General features: G+C 43.7%; 1 protein-coding gene across 1 annotated transcript in view; it reads right to left on the bottom strand.

Annotated features, from left to right (window-relative positions):
• HAO1 (hydroxyacid oxidase 1) overlaps positions 1 to 14501 on the bottom strand; it is a 58903-nt gene extending 44402 nt beyond the window's left edge. Inside the window, exon 1 of the mRNA XM_038397948.2 lies at positions 14336 to 14501. Within this exon, the coding sequence (XP_038253876.1) occupies positions 14336 to 14472 (137 nt within the window). The 5' untranslated portion in view covers positions 14473 to 14501. The remainder of the gene's footprint in view (positions 1 to 14335) is intronic.
• Between the last annotated feature and the right edge of the window lie 2009 nt (positions 14502 to 16510).

The following is a 16510-nucleotide window of genomic DNA, read 5'->3' as shown; positions in this document are numbered from 1 at the left end:
CATGCTATTACTGAAAAATTGCTGACTTTCTCACTTTTACCATACAATTATAAATCAATTGGAATCAATATTATATCAATATTGTACTTACATGTCAGTGTATACTGTATAGAGCAGCATAAACAAGTCATTGTCTGTATGAAATTTTAGTTTGCGCTGACTTCACCAATGCTTTTTATGTAGCCTATTGTAAAACTAGGAAAATATCTAGATGAGATGATGTACCCCCTGGAGGACCTCTGCGTATCCCCAGGGGTATGTGTACCCCTGGTTGAGAACCATGGCCTTAGAAATTTATCTGTTCATACAGTATTAAAAAAACAGCCAGCAGGTGCAAAATAGCTACATGAGTCTCCATCCCAGAGCAGAAACAGGTGTCTGTCAATGTCAGATTGCAAGAAAAGTTATTATTGCTCAGCTCAACTTCCCTCGATTATTTTCCCCCTGTGGAAACAACCATTTAATGGAAAATGGTACAACATGGTCAGTGATCTCATGCACTTTTGTCCCTATGTGGCTGACACCCTATGCACTGGCTGTCTATAATATGCAATGGTCTTTCCTTAAGGCTAGGTTATCTTACTCCCTATGCAGCCACTCAGGGGGAGTAAGGGAGTCCCAGGTAAGCCTTTAATTCCCTGGCATGGGCTACCTGCATCATCACTGGTGACCTTGTGGGGAGAACATACTCCACTGGGCTGCTCTTTAAATGCAAATTACAAGATAACTCTATTGGAGTAGCTGAATTAGTTTGACAGTTTAATTTTTGTCAACTCAATGGCTGCATTAAGTGACAAATGAGTAGACAGGTGATCAGTGAATATCCTAGCAGGTGAGCGATTATGTGGCAATTAACTGGGTATGCACCATACATATTTTGAGAGGAGTGGCATGTAAATACATTGGATTGTAAAATGCTTCTTTGAATTGTCAGGTAACGGGCAGAAGTTTGAATAGCAGGGGGGTGGGAAAGAAATGGGCACAGGCTTAGTTTCCCTCACCCTCTCCACTTAAAAGCAATGGCCCAGTGCAGAGGGGGAAAGTCACCTGCTACTGATCTGTACCAGCAGCAAGATTACGTCCTTCCCGGAGCAAGTCGGGCAGGATGGAATGAATTGAAATGTTCCTTTTGTTGCATGGTCTGCTCCCGCACAGCTACGCACTCCCCCTTAAGCAGGGCTGACTGGTAAATTACACTCTACTCCTTGAATGAGTCTGGCAGAATCCCCATGACCCTCCCAGCCCCTGCATTGGGCCCTATCCATTCCAATGCCTGGAAATAACACCATTGCAGAGCACACCATTCTGGTTCTTTATAAAGGCCAGATTCCCAAAATGGATGCTGCAGCAGGGTGGTTTCCCCGCTCCGGCCCTGAAGGGCTTAAAACAGCCCTGGGAGAGGGCTGCGACAGAGGGAAAGCTGGGCTGATGGGGAAAGCAGCCACAGCTGTAGCCAGTGCAATCAGGGCCCGGCTGGCCAGAGGAAAAGGCAGTCTCTCTCTAGTTGCAGAGAGAGAAGGACCTGGCTGCCTGGGAAGCTGAGGAGGGTCCCTAGGGTGGAGCAGGGCTGGGGAAGGGTAAGGGGAGCTGGGGAGCTCCGGCCTGGTAAATCCCCAGGCTGCAGGCCTTGGTGAAGGCCTACACAGGTATTGGGATTGCAGAGGTGCAGCCCGGGGTTAGGCAGAGGCAGCTGGTCCTAACCCCCTTGCCTGTGATGAGTGGCCATTACAGACTGCAGTCTGCCCCAGTGAGCGGGGGCTAGATGATAACAGGCAGTAGCCACTGAGGTAGAGATAGGGGGTTGGGGGTTCACCTGAATGAGGGGACCCAGATTGTGGGTTGCTGCGGTGGGCAGAACCCCTGGGTAAAGGGCACCAGGGTACAGGAGGGACACCGGGGGCCAGCAGCAGGCGAGACATGAGCTGGCAGAGGGCGCTCTGGGGCTGGAAAGCGCTAACTCCCTGGACAACCAGCAGGAGGCGCCACAGCAGCGAGTCGTCGTCACCCGCCATATGCCATGAAATGGTATTCCAGAACAGGTAACAAGAGTCACATATTGCATCCGCAATAAAGCCGAATGTCGTGCTTTGACAGTAAGCAACTCAGGACAGGGAGTCTTTGTACAACATCTAGCACAGTGGGGTCCTGGTCCCTCCCTGCCTCCTTTATTCCCCCCCCCCCGCGTGATATCACAAAATAAATAAGAAACATGTATGGGGTGACGTTAACACTGGGCTCTCTGTCAAGTCTCCCGTACTGTGACCAAGAGGCTGAGATCTGAAAGACAACAGTAAAGATCGAGCCATTATTACGACAAGCCACAAGAGGGTGTGCGTTAGTAGGTATTGGTGCATGTCCGGACTGCATTGTGAGACACAAGGAGGGAAGGCTGGGTGCTTTTGGCATGCAGTGACAACACACTCATCCGTATCTTGCTAACGCACACACTGGGATGGCTGCTTGCTATTAGATTGTGGTTCCTGAATTTTAACTAAATAAAACTAATTAAAAGCTGCCCAGCTATCTCTGTAGTACGGCTGAGTCCAGCCACCCGTGCTGCACAGGTGTCATGGATTCCCTTTGAAGCACCACTTCTGTTATTATTCATAGGGTACCATCTAAATGCCCCAATGTGCTAGGCATTATAAACCCATAGTAGGAGGGGGTCCCTACCCTGAGAAGCTTACAATCTAAGTAGACCCAACAAGTTTTATAGAGGGGAAACTGAGACAGAGAGAGATGAAGTGACTTTTCCAGGTCTGCAGCAGAGCCAGAAATTAAACCCAGATTCCTTGCATCTCCATGCATTGTCTTACCCACGAGACCATCCTACTTCTCCAGGAAAGCGCTCCTCTGGGAAGAGAAAAATGTTACCTTCTCTTTCATTCAAGTAATTGCGCTCAGCAATAGCTAAAGTAGTAGTGTGTGATTTTAACTATGCTAGCATTCTTTGCGTTCTCGTACTGCATAGGAACCCTAGTCATGGACCATGACCCCACGGTGCTAGGGGGTGTACAAACACAGAACAAAAAGATGGCTCCTGCCTCACAGAGTTTACAATCTATCCTATTTCTCACCCATTACCTTCACATAACACATGGCCCTCAGCCTTGTGCCTAACAACCCACTAAATAAGGAATTACCACTCCCATCAAGACCTCCCCCTGTCCTATCTGATTGTTGTGTTTTGGTGAAGAATGGGTTGAGGGATGCAAGGAAGGGGACACTGCTTTCCCCCACGCTCTATCATCCTCTCCGTTCCAGCACTTACAACCTAGAGTTCACAGAGACTTCCTATATGTAGCCATAGGAACATTTTCTGTTCTGGCCTGAGATGACACTAGAAGATTGGTGTGAACTATATATTCTACTGCCACCAAACAACACTTACTCCTCACCTTACTGCAACTGGTCTCCTCTGACACTCCAAGTCAACTTTTCCCAGCGCTTATAAAGCTGGGATGGGCAAAACAGAGCAGAAAATGTAAATCCCTCTAAAACTTTTGCTCACTTTTTTGGGCAAACTTAAAATAAAACCTTATGGTTCGGGCAGTTTTTATGGTTGATTCTCTGTACCTTGAAGTCTTTAAATCATGAGTTGAGGACTTCAGTAACTCAGCCAGAGGTTAGGGGTCTATTACAGGAGTGGGTGAGTGAGGTTCTGTGGCCTGCAATGTGCAGGAGGTCAGACTAGATGATCACAATGGTCCCTTCTGACCTTAAAGTCTATGAAAGGTTTGCCACACCCCACCCCATCATCTACTTTCAGGTTTTGGCCGTGCTTTATTCTGTAAGGCTCAGATTCGTAGGTGCTGGAACTAGGGGTGCTGGAGGTGGCTGTAGCATCCCCTGGCCTGAAGTGGTTTCCATTATATACATAGCTTACAGTTTGGTTCAATGGCTCTCAGCACCCCTACTATATGCATCGTTCCAGCACCCCTGCTCAGATCCCCAGCTGGTATAAATCAATGTAGCTCTGTTGAAGGACTCCAGCTGAGGATCAAGCTGTGCGTGCCAAAATACCACAACTCCTGCAGTATTTCTGGCCAGGAACAGATGCAGAAGTACCCAAATCCCTCTTTAAAATAGCTGATTTTCATGAGAGTTCCAGAGATTTAGAGATTTCTAAATTTGAAGAATCAGGAGGCGTGGCTGTTTATAAACATCCACATTTTAGGAGAATAAGCTCAGTTCCCAGCCCCTTGGACTTCTACTGTCACTAATACATGGCTTCTAAAAGTGAATATTCTTTTCTTTCCTTTTTTGATACTTCTTCCCTTTAAATGTTTTCACGAAGCAAGTTCTAGACCAGGGGTGGGCAAACGCCTGAGGGCCACATCGGGGAATAGAAATTGTATGGCAGGTCACGAATGCTCACAAAATTGGGGTTGGGGTGCAGGAAGGGGTGAGGACTCTGGTTGGGGGTGCAGGCTTTGGGGTGGGGTTGGGGATGAGAGGTTTGGGGTGTGGAAGGGTGCTCCATGCTGGGATTGAGGGGTTTGGAGAGGAGGAGGGGGATCAGGGCTGGGGCAAGGGGTTGGGGAGAGGTTCAGGGGTGCAGGCTCTGAGCGGTGCTTACCTCAAGTGGTTCCCAGAAGCAGTGGCATGTCCCATCTCTGGCTCCTAGGTGTGGAGCAGCCCACGACCCTCAGAGCAGGGCCATGCCACGGCTTCCGGGAGCCACGTGGTGCGGCTCCCAACACGGTGCCCCAGCAGGAGCTCACGGGCCAATTTAAAACAGCTCACAGGCTGGATGCAGCCTGCAGTTTTCTCATGCCTCTTCTAGACAGATGTTGAACCAATGCTCATGTTTCAGCAATGGTTTTACAAGGTCACCCATTCTTATGAAATAAAGAAAATGAACATTTGGTTCCTCCAGCCCTGGAACAATAGCATTTCCTGGACATATATTCAAGACCATGTATAATTTTTTTAATAATCTATTAAGCATCTCCCCCCCCTTTTTTTTTTTTTTTCAAGCTAACATAGCCTGCACAACCATGTGCTGTGATCAGTGGTTCTAAACTGTCAGTGTTTGGGATGAGAAACCACCATGATACATCTTAGTGATGTGGAAAGAAGTTTTTGTGATTTCAGTGGCTGTGATGGTCATTTGTAATCACAAACTATCGTTCTGTAGTTGTTAAACTTATCTTATTTTATCTTAACCAATGTGTTTGGATTAGAGTGGAGGGGAACTCCATTTAGAATAGCAAGGCTAGTGCATATATAATTTCCTTTGATGATATGGACTGTCTACGAGAGTGCATTGTTCTGTAGTGTGCGGGACAGAACAAGACGCACGTTTCTGGGGGAAGATCTGGGACTGGGAATTAGCGGGTGTGGGCCTGTATGTAATTAAGGAGTGACTGGTCAGAGTGCTCACGTATTTAGCTGGGAGTGAATTTGCATGCTGAAGTCAGTGTGAGCAGGCCAAGAGGCACTCCAGGCCAGAGATTTTAGGGGACACAGCTGTTCAAACAGTCCAGATTGTACCGTGGGGACGGTCACAGTGGCTTTCTTCCAAAGTTGGTTTAAAAAAAAAAAAAAAGGAGGGAGGAGGAATTTAAGGAATTTCTTCCCCCCTCCTTTATTTTTTCTTAATTTTGACATTTGAATTCCATTGAAATTTCAAAACCTGAAAAATGTCAATCAGTTCTATATCTTGTTTATAAAAAGAAAAAAATTCACTGACATTTTCCCCTATTGGCTTTTAAATTTCAGTATTTTAAATGTCATTGAAATGTTTAAATATAATAAATTTTAACCAGCTCTCCTTTGTTCCCTCTAAGTCGGTGCTAATTAATGCCCCAGCTCTGTGCTGCCAGATAAACATATTTTGAAATCAAGCTTCTTATCCCAGGCAAATTCTAACTCATTCTGCTACCTTCCTTCCCTCTACAGTTCTGCACTTCCTGTCATAAACTGTCACGGCTGGTGCTGTGCCCTGTTCAGCAGTTACCCAGAGGAAACGTATTAGATCTCACAGGCTGTTTTGAATTTAAATCGCAGAAATGCAGCCAGCGTATCCTCATTAAAAACCTATAAACCTCTTGGGGAAAGACAGGTGGAAATTTCCATAGATTTATTCAAACAAGCCATGTAATAGGGGGTATGTCCACCCCCTTCTCTGGAGATCCCTCTGCAGTAGAAACAAGGAAATATTTCATTCACCCTTTGCTATCGATGGGGTGATAGCATGATGCACGTATTCAGAGTAGATTCTTTAGTCTCCCAGTGCAGTGTGATGAAATTCCAAAATGTGCTAGACACAGTATAGGATTATCCTCCAGCAGAAGGCACTCAGCGCTGAGAACTTACCTGACAGACTTAAGGAAGATGCTGACCAGAGTAAAAAGAAAAGGAGGACTTGTGGCACCTTAGAGACTAACAAATTTATTTGAGCATAAACTTTCTTGAGCTATAGCTCACTTCATCGGATGCATTCGGTGGAAAATACAGTGGGGAGATTTATATACACACACAGAGAGAACATGAAACAATGGGTTTTATCATACACACTGTAAGGAGAGTACCAGGAGCCAGAAGAGTACCCAGAAGTCACCTACTACAGAACAGGCCAAACAAAGAAAACAGAACGCCACTAGCCATCACCTTCAGCCCCCAACTAAAACCTCTCCAATGCATCATCAAGGATCTACAACCTATCCTGAAGGACGACCCATCACTCTCACAGATCTTGGGAGACAGACAGCCCCCCAATCTGAAGAAAATACTCACCAGCAACCACACACCACACAACAGAACCACTAACCCAGGAACCTATCCTTGCAACAAAGCCCGTTGCAAACTCTGTCCACATATCTATTCAGGGGATACCATCATAGGGCCTAATCACATCAGCCACACTATCAGAGGCTCCTTCACCTGCGCATCTACCAATGTGATATATGCCATCATGTGCCAGCAATGCCCCTCTGCCATGTACATTGGCCAAACTGGACAGTCTCTACGTAAAAGAATGAATGGACACAAATCAGACGTCAAGAATTATAACATTCAAAAACCAGTTGGAGAACACCTCAATCTCTCTGGTCACTCGATCACAGACCTAAGAGTGGCTATACTTCAACAAAAAAGCTTCAAAAACAGACTCCAACCAGAGACTGCTGAATTGGAATTAATTTGCAAACTGGATACAATTAACTTAGGCTTGAATAGAGACTGTGTAATGACTCATCCATTCCCAAAGTAAAACTATTTCCCCATGTTATTTCTCCCCCCCACCCCACCCCCCACTGTTCCTCTGATATTCTTGTTAACTGCTGGAATTAGCCTACCTTGCTTGTCACCATGAAAGGTTTTCCTCCTATCCCCCCCCCACTGCTGGTGATGGCTTATCTTAAGTGATCACTCTCCTTACAGTGTGTATGATAAACCCATTGTTTCATGTTCTCTGTGTGTGTGTATATAAATCTCTCCTCTGTTTTTTCCATCAAATGCATCCGATGAAGTGAGCTGTAGCTCACGAAAGCTTATGCTCTAATAAATTTGTTAGTCTCTAAGGTGCCACAAGTACTCCTTTTCTTTTTGTGAATACAGACTAACACGGCTGCTACTCTGAAACCTGTAAGGAGAGTGATCACTTAAGATGAGCCATCACCAGGAGGGGGGGGGGGGGGGAAGGAGGAAAACCTTTCATGGTGACAAGCAAGGTGGGCCATTTCCAGCAGTTAACAAGAATGTCTGAGGAATGGTGGGGGGTGGGATGGGGGGGAGAAATAACATGGGGAAATAGTTTTACTTTGTGTAATGACCCATCCACTCCCAGTCTCTATTCAAGCCTAATTAATTCCAATTCAGCAGTCTCTCCTTGGAGTCTGTTTTTGAAGTTTTTTTGTTGAAGGATAGCCACTCTCAGGTCTGTAATAGAGTGACCGGAGAGATTGAAGTGTTCTCCGACTGGTTTTTGAATGTTATAATTCTTGACGTCTGATTTGTGTCCATTTATTCTTTTACGTAGAGACTGTCCAGTTTGACCAATGTACATGGCAGAGGGGCATTGCTGGCACATGATGGCATATATCACATTGGTAGATGCACAGGTGAACGAGCCTCTGATAGTGTGGCTGATGTGATTAGGCCCTATGATGGTATCCCCTGAATAGATATGTGGACAGAGTTGGCAACGGGCTTTGTTGCAAGGATAGGTTCCTGGGTTAGTGGTTCTGTTGTGTGGTGTATGGTTGCTGGTGAGTATTTGCTTCAGGTTGGGGGGCTGTCTGTAAGCAAGGACTGGCCTGTCTCCCAAGATCTGTGAGAGTGATGGGTCGTCCTTCAGGATAGGTTGTAGATTCTTGATGACGCGTTGGAGAGGTTTTAGTTGGGGGCTGAAGGTGATGGCTAGTGGCGTTCTGTTATTTTCTTTGTTGGGCCTATCCTGTAATAGGTGACTTCTGGGTACTCTTCTGGCTCTGTCAATCTGTTTCTTCACTTCAGCAGGTGGGTATTGTAGTTGTAGGAATGCATGATAGAGATCTTGTAGGTGTTTGTCTCTGTCTGAGGGGTTGGAGCAAATGCGGTATATCGTAGAGCTTGGCTGTAGACAATGGATCATGTGGTGTGATCTGGATGAAAGCGAGAGGCATGTAGGTAGGAATAGCAGTCAGTAGGTTTCTGATATAGGGCGGTGTTTATGTGACCATCACTTATTAGCACCATAGTGTCCACGAAGTGGATCTGTTGTGTAGACTGATCCAGGCTGAGGTTGATGGATGGAAATTGTTGAAATCATGGTGGAATTCCTCAAGGGCTTCTTTTCCATGGGTCCAGATGATGAAGATGTCATCAATGTAGCGCAAGTAGAGTAGGAGCATTAGGGGATGAGAGCTGAGGAAGCGTTGTTCTAAGTCAGCCATAAAAATGTTGGCATACTGTGGGGCCATGCGGGTACCCATCGCAGCGCCACTGATTTGAAGGTATACATTGTCCCCAAATGTGAAATAGTTATGGGTGAGGACAAAGTCACAAAGTTCAGCCACCAGGTTAGCCGTGACATTATTGGGGATACTGTTCCTGACGGCTTGTCGTCCATCTGTGTGTGGAATGTTGGTGTAGAGGCTTCTACATCCATAGTGGCCAGGATGGTGTTTTTAGGAAGATCACCTATGGATTGCAGTTTCCTCAGGAAGTCAGTGGTGTCTCGAAGATAGCTGGGAGTGCTGGTAACGTAGGGCCTGAGGAGGGAGTCTACATAGCCAGACAATCCTGCTGTCAGGGTGCCAATGCCTGAGATGATGGGGCCTCCAGGATTTCCAGGTTTATGGATCTTGGGTAGCAGATAGAATACCCCAGGTCGGGGTTCCAGGGGTGTGTCTGTGCGACTTTGTTCTTGTGCTTTTTCAGGGAGTTTGAGGAAATGCTGTAGTTTCTTTTGGTAAACCTCAGTGGGATCAGAGGATAATGGCTTGTAGAAAATGGTGTTGGAGAGTTGCCTAGTAGCCTCTTGTTCATATTCCGACCTATTAATGATGACGACAGCACCTCCTTTGTCAGCCTTCTTGATTATGGTGTCAGTTGTTTCTGAGGCTGTGGATGGCATTGTGTTCTGTACGGCTGAGGTTATGGGGCAAGTGATGCTGCTTTTCCATAATTTCAGCCCGTGTACGTTGGCGGAAGCACTCTATGTAGAAGTCCAGTCTGCTGTTTTGACCTTCAGGAGGAGTCCACCCAGAATCCTTCTTTTTGCAGTGTTGGTAGGAAGGTCTCTGTGGGTTAATATGTTGGTCAGAGGTGTGTTGGAAATATTCCTTGAGTCAGAGACATCGAAAATAGGATTCTAGGTCACCACAAGTGAGCGCAAGCCATAAATCTCCCCCAGTTCAAACATACCTCTTGAAGAGGGAGATGCCAAATGAGGTGACTTGTTGCTACTCAGTGAAGTACTTTGGCTTTCCAGAGGCAATGTTCCTCTTTGTTCCTTTGAACTTCTATATAAAATACAAAACATTCCTGACTTTTTTTTAAACTGAATATAAATACCTGCTTGAACCTGACTGCATTCTCAATCTTCCCCAACAGATATGACCAGTCACTTGAATGACCTTAATACCTAGCCACAAGGCAATGATAGTTTGCTGTGTCTTTGGTAAACAAGCGGTCGTTGTTCCATGTATGTGTTCCTGAGTGCGTCTCTTGTTCTAAATGCCTTTGGAAAGTCCACGGCAGATTGTGTCACAACAGGTTATCAGAGATTTGATTCCCCTCCCTCTCCGCTCTTAATTTAAAATGCTGAAAGAAGAGATTTCAGATTGATTTCTTGAGTGCCATCAAGCCAAAGACGCCCTGACCTTGTCCTAAAATCCATTCTCTGTTCATCCTGATTGGTAATTAGAAAACTTTAGGAGTGAATTTAATCACCAGGCAGCACAGCCTTGGAAGGACATGGTGTCATGAGATAAAAACAAATGGAAGGTGAGAAAGGTCACATTCTGTAGGGATGATGTGCTCTGACATCCCAAAATCTTCTCTGACCTTAAAAATCTCATCTTTACAACAATTACCACCATGTTATCCCAGGGCTCTGAAAGAACAGTTAGCTACTGTTAGCAATAAAGTCCTGACATTGAAATGTGACCCCTGGTTTTTATTGCAATACAGACTCATGTTCCTGATCAGTGTTAACAATCACTTAAAAATCAAAGAATAGAAGAAAGTTACTGTGACTAGCATAAAAACTGATCTCTGGTGGAAATTTATACTCTAGGTGAACTTCAAGAGCATTTGAAGTTACTCAAACTTCTCATTGCCTAAAAGCAAAAACAGGCATTTTTTAATCCATTATATGTGCGTGCCACTCCTCCAGAAGCATACATGGTCCATACCAAATTAACTGTGTCACAGCCAAAGTAATCACTCTCTTGTTAGTACATTCATAGATAACCATTCTAATCATTTGTCACTTAATGCAGCCATTGAGTTGATAAAAAAATAAACTGATTCAACAAAGTAATTCACATTTAAAGGCACCAAAACTATTTATTGCACGTACCTAAATAATTGCATCATGTACCAAATCAGCAACCTGTGCATTTCCCACACACTTTCCAAGTGCTGATTCAGTCTCAATTTTGTGCTGTTACTTTGCAGTTAAAAAAACCTGAATTTTAAAGCCAATCAGTCCTGACTCCTTTGTCTTCAAGGTATTAGTGACATTTGTGCTTTTAGGGTAGGGTTTTCAAAAGTATTGGCCTAATTCTGCCTCCATTGAAGGTGATGGGAGGTTTAGGGGTTTCATAAATAAAGTTCAATGTTAATGAATCTTTGCAACACTAACTTTGTGAGCTAAAGTAGGATTCCTTTCCCTCTCCCCCCCTCCCTCCCCCAGAATGGGTGGTGAAGCACAACCCATAATTGGCTCCCATGAAAGCTGTGGCAGAGCCAGGAGGAAAATTCAATACTCCTGAGCCATAATCCAGCTGCTGAACCACAAGACCATCCATCCTTATTCAGCCTTGTGGCTGAAACATTAAGGATATTGACTGGAGATACTTCTCACCCAACCACACATTACAATCTAAAGTACAGTGAAAGCTTTAGACACGTACGGTACAATTGTGCTATTTGCACATCCTTCTCAACTTGTTACCATGGGCCTCTGGTCTGATAAATACTGAGTCACAACGTTAGAGCATTTGCTTGGAAAATTAAAATCTATCATCATATTTGGCAGCCTTCTCCATAGGCCCCAAAACACAACGGGGCAGAACCTCTGCTAGTGTGAATTGTCAACGCTATATAACAGGCACTCAGAAGAACATCATTGCGGTGAAGCTCAGGTTGCAGACACTTATCCATGTTTTGAGTGCACGTTACCTTTCAAAAACAGTAGAGTTTAAAAATACTTTTACATACTAGAAATCCAGGAATGCAGTTACGGTTGCCCTTCTCAAACAAGGCACCCAAACGACATTAACTTTGTACCCTTAGAGATGCCAACTTACTACCTTTCCTGATAGCTATGCATAGATAAGGGAATGGGAGTATCTCATGTTCTCAAGGTGCCTCTATAAGTTCTAATAATTACATATACATTAGCACACAGCCAGTGAAAAACTCTTTGATTTTACAGTGTCACAGGAGCAGGTAAGTACCTGAGGATCACCTAAATGGAGAATGAGCATTCTAATAGAAAGGACTTTTTTAGCTTCACGTATTAAGTATAATACGGCAGGATGGCCTAGTGACTAGAACATTGGACTGTGACTCAGAAGATGTGAGTTCTATTCCCAGCTCTGCCACTGCCCTGCTGGGTGACCTTGGACAAGTCATTTCACCTTGCTGTGCCTCAGTTTCCCAGCTGTAAAATGTGGATAAGGATTTCTACCCCACTTTGTAAAGGAGTGTTTGAATGTTGAATAGCACCATAATGGAGCCAGTTTTTCTTAGTATTAAACCACAACTGCTGTTTTGGATTTTTCCAATAATAATTCCCAATAGTAAAGACTCCTCCCTATAAAAAGTAACACTGAAAAAATATACTGGCCCTGCTTCCACTCCCAGTGAAGTCAATGGCAAAAGTCCCATTGACTTCAGTGGGAATGCTCATTTTAATGGAGTTTGCATTTCATCCTTTCTAAAAGTTGATACAATGGTATTTACTCATCCAAGGTAATTAATCCCATATAATGCAGAATATTTGTCACATATGACTAGGCCAATAAACACTTGCTAAGGAAAAAAGTGAGCAGTTAATTGTGTGAGCCTTTTGGCTGAACATCCTAAGGGGACTTGCAATTAGTTGAAGACTAATTATTTTTAACAGAGATAAGCTATCTGCATTGTCCTATGATGTAACAGGGTCACACCTGTTATGTCTTCCATAGGCATTAGTTATACTCTATATGTTGTAGTGATAACGGGGTGTCTTGTGCCCATCAAGGGACAAGATGTTAATGAAATCCTTGTTTCCTGTTATATTAAATGGCTAAGTGTGGTCCAAAAATTTCATGTTAAGTTAAGGCTGGTTTTCTTCTGTTATAACCACCACCATTAACATCTTTTTAACCTTTTATTAAAGATACAGAAAAAGGAAAAACAGTTTCAGCATTAGAAATACAAAATATTAAGAGTACGGTTTTCATTTTAGCCATATCCCTTATTCTCTTCCCTTTAGCTGCACAGAGTTGTTTATAGGGAATGCCCCTCTTTGTCTGTCTTTTAGACAGTATAAAAGATGGTAGTAACTGGCTTTTTTTTTTTTTTTTTTTTTTTTTGGAGAAAAGGTTAGTTTAGATGATCTGGTGCCATCATTAAAGTCTGATCCTGTTTTGTTTTGTTTTTTAAAGACAAAACATGACAAACACACACTGAAAAGAGAACAGCAAAGATAGAAAAGCAGCTTTGGTCTCTTGTGTGTTTTTCAGATACCTGAGCAGTGAAGGTAAGCCAACCGAATTTTCTAGCACAGACCAGGCCTGAGAGAGACCTCCACCCAACATAACTGGTCTCTGACTACCCAACAGTAATGGCTGGCCTTTGTAGAGATGTCTAGCACATAACCCAGCCACTCAGACTGTGCACTAGGTTTTGTGGTTTGCCCCTGGGTGCACCAATAGGACACATCTTTGATTCAGCTGCCCGACAGGAATGCACGTCATTGATAATCTGAATAACTGAGTGGAGGGAGCAGTGATTCATTATGTTGAGATATGATATAAATCCCCTTGAATTTCATCCTCGCAAAGAGAATCTGACGAAGGTTGAAACTGGTCTAAAGATTGTTACCTACTGCTGCTAGTACATTTGTCTGAGTCAATAAACATGAGTGTCAGTTTCCCGGGGTTGCAAATTTGCTGGAGTGCAATCCAGTTTTGAAGTTTTCCCACATCTCTCATTTGCCCGCTGCCAAAAATGTGGAGGCTGAAACATACCCTGATGGCAGATGTGTGAAGACGAGTGTAGAAATTAAAATCTCAATTAGCAGATTAAATATTGCTTACCCCAGGTCTGATCCAAAGCACACTGAAGTCAATAGGAGTCTTTCTACAGACTTCAGTGAAAAATCGATAGGGCTCCCAGTAAGAGCTGGTCAAAAAAACTGTCAAAAATATTTTCCATCTTTGGATGGAAAACTTTTTTGTTTTTTTTGTTATTAAACGGAAATTTTCAAGAAATTCCATTTTCACAAAAAAAGTGTTACTTAAAAACTAATTTATTTTCTCTTTTCAAAGAAAAATGTTGATGAAAGTAAACAATTTTTCATTTCTGTTTTTTTGGGTGGGGTTTCTTGCCGGAAAAAAAATTATTCCCCAACTGGCTCCACTCCTAGTAAAGACTTTCAACATATTAAAGAGTGACTCTGTCTTTTTCCTACCTTGAAAATGCTGCTACATTATCTGCTAATGTCTGTTGATTGTCTGCTCCTGACCGGTAATAGTCGTACACTGCTTTTGGAAGAACTCTCTTGGCATATTGTTCAAAATCACCCACACAAACTGGTTTTCCAGACATTTTGCGGACCCCACAGGATAAGTCTCTTCTTATATCTCACTCTTTTTAAGCTCTATTTTTCGGCCTGTAAATAATTAATGTGCAACTTTTCCAAAGTTCAAGTATCTGAATCAATTGAATTGATTTTTTAAAATGTGCAAACAATCCTGGCACATCTGGACGTTCTCTTTGGACTTTGCCATTCTGTTCTGATTCACAGTTTGAGGTATGTACCCAGTGTGTTCAGGGCAGATCCAGACTGTAAAAGGTCTACAACATGGGAAACAGAAAAAGCAAGAAATAAAAAATGAAAAAATAAGCAAAACAAACATATTGACACTATACGGATGCATGAATTAAAGCTTAACCTAGGTTAGTCCCTCGGGTCAGGGACTGTGTGTGGGTGTGTGTGCGCGCGTGCCTTGTTCAGTGCTCTAGACCTTGTCAGTGCTAAAGACTTATAAAATTCTGATCTAGGCCGTTTGCAAAACCAGCTCCAAATCCAGGTTCAAACACCCACAAACGTAGAGGATTCTCAGATGTCTACAGGTAAGGCTCCTACTCAGGAGATCTGGCCCCAATTCCCAGTTCTACCACAGACTCCTTGCCCCTGGGTAAATGACTTTATCCCTGTGGCTCAGTCCCCCTTTGTAAAATGGGATAATAATCCTTCCTCTCTCCCACCCTGTCTTGTCCACTCGGACAGTAAGAGACAATACGTGCCCCAAAGTACTTACTGTGTGTTTGTACAGCACCAGGCACTGTAGAGTCCACTTCTGTAACATAAATAAATCCCACCTCTACTGATCACCCGTAACCTGTAAAACTGGCCCCCTCACTGCTTCATTGACCAACACCTAGATCAATGGTGCTGTGCTTCCTCTTTTCCCCTGCAGGGGGGGGCTGTGAGCTCAGCAGGTGGGGGCCAGCCCTGTGAGAACCCCAGTGGGAAGAAGGCTGAATGCCCCAGCAAAAGGAGAGGTTGTTGAGGGGGTCAGAACAGTGAGTGGAGGGTTGTTGGGGGTTTTTCTGGGGTGCGAGAGAGTGATCTTGGTTCTCTCACGAGCTCCCCTCCCCCACCCATCAACTCCCTGCGGTCTCTTCCCTCCCCCGATGCCCAAACTCCATGCTCACCCACATTATTAAGACCTCACCAACCCCAGTTCATTTGCCAGCCCAGCCCTTATCCTTAAATCTCTCTCCATACTGGGAGAAGCAGTGCATGATGGGACTAGTGGTTTCTATGGGTTGCAGTCTCAAAATAAAGATGCATAGGTTAGGCAGGATTCTACTTTTGGCTTTTATGCATTTTAACAGTTAACATTCACATTTATTTTTGAACTACAGCTAAAGACATTGTCTACAAGTAATGATTTGCAAAGTCTTGTTGAAACTGTGCAATCAACTGAGATTTATGCCTTAGCTGGAAATAAAATGAACTCACCTAATAGCTGTTATTTATCCAAAACGTAATAACTGTAAAACAAGTCAAGATTTAGAAATTAAATCATAGTACTTTGACTATATAACATTAATTTCTTCTTACCAGCTTGCCAGAGAGAATTGTAACTCACAAGCACAATGTATCTTAACGTTTTCAAATTTCTTGCTCTGTAGGTGTCCATTATTAATGATGCAGATGTTTTCCATTGCTGTTTGGGGTAGAGGGAGAAATCTAGAATTTAATTAAAATCTTATCCTTCCAAGTCATAGGATGAGGTACAGTAGAACTTTGAAGGTTACCTACAAGCTGTGTAGGTCGTATTTGGGTCACCACAGGTCAACATAGGGCCTGATTTCTCACCGCATGACTCCACTATTGAAGTGACACCTGCTTCAAACTGGAGTAACATGCTGATGAACCAGGCTCCAGTATCTACTATCCAATCAGGAATTGCACATAATCAAAAAACAAAGCCAGCCACCCAGTCCCCTGGCCATTTACATTTTAGAGTGTCTTTATATTTCTTTAATGAGGCTGCAAAGTAAATAAACAAACAAACAAACATTGAATCACAATACTTCCTAGTACACTGTAATATGATACAGACTCTGTTTT

The sequence above is a fragment of the Dermochelys coriacea genome, chromosome 3 (assembly GCF_009764565.3).
Source record: "Dermochelys coriacea isolate rDerCor1 chromosome 3, rDerCor1.pri.v4, whole genome shotgun sequence".
Classification (NCBI taxonomy): domain Eukaryota; kingdom Metazoa; phylum Chordata; order Testudines; family Dermochelyidae; genus Dermochelys; species Dermochelys coriacea.
The sequence above is the reverse complement of the archived record's forward strand: the minus strand, read 5'-3'. Positions and strand labels throughout refer to the sequence as shown.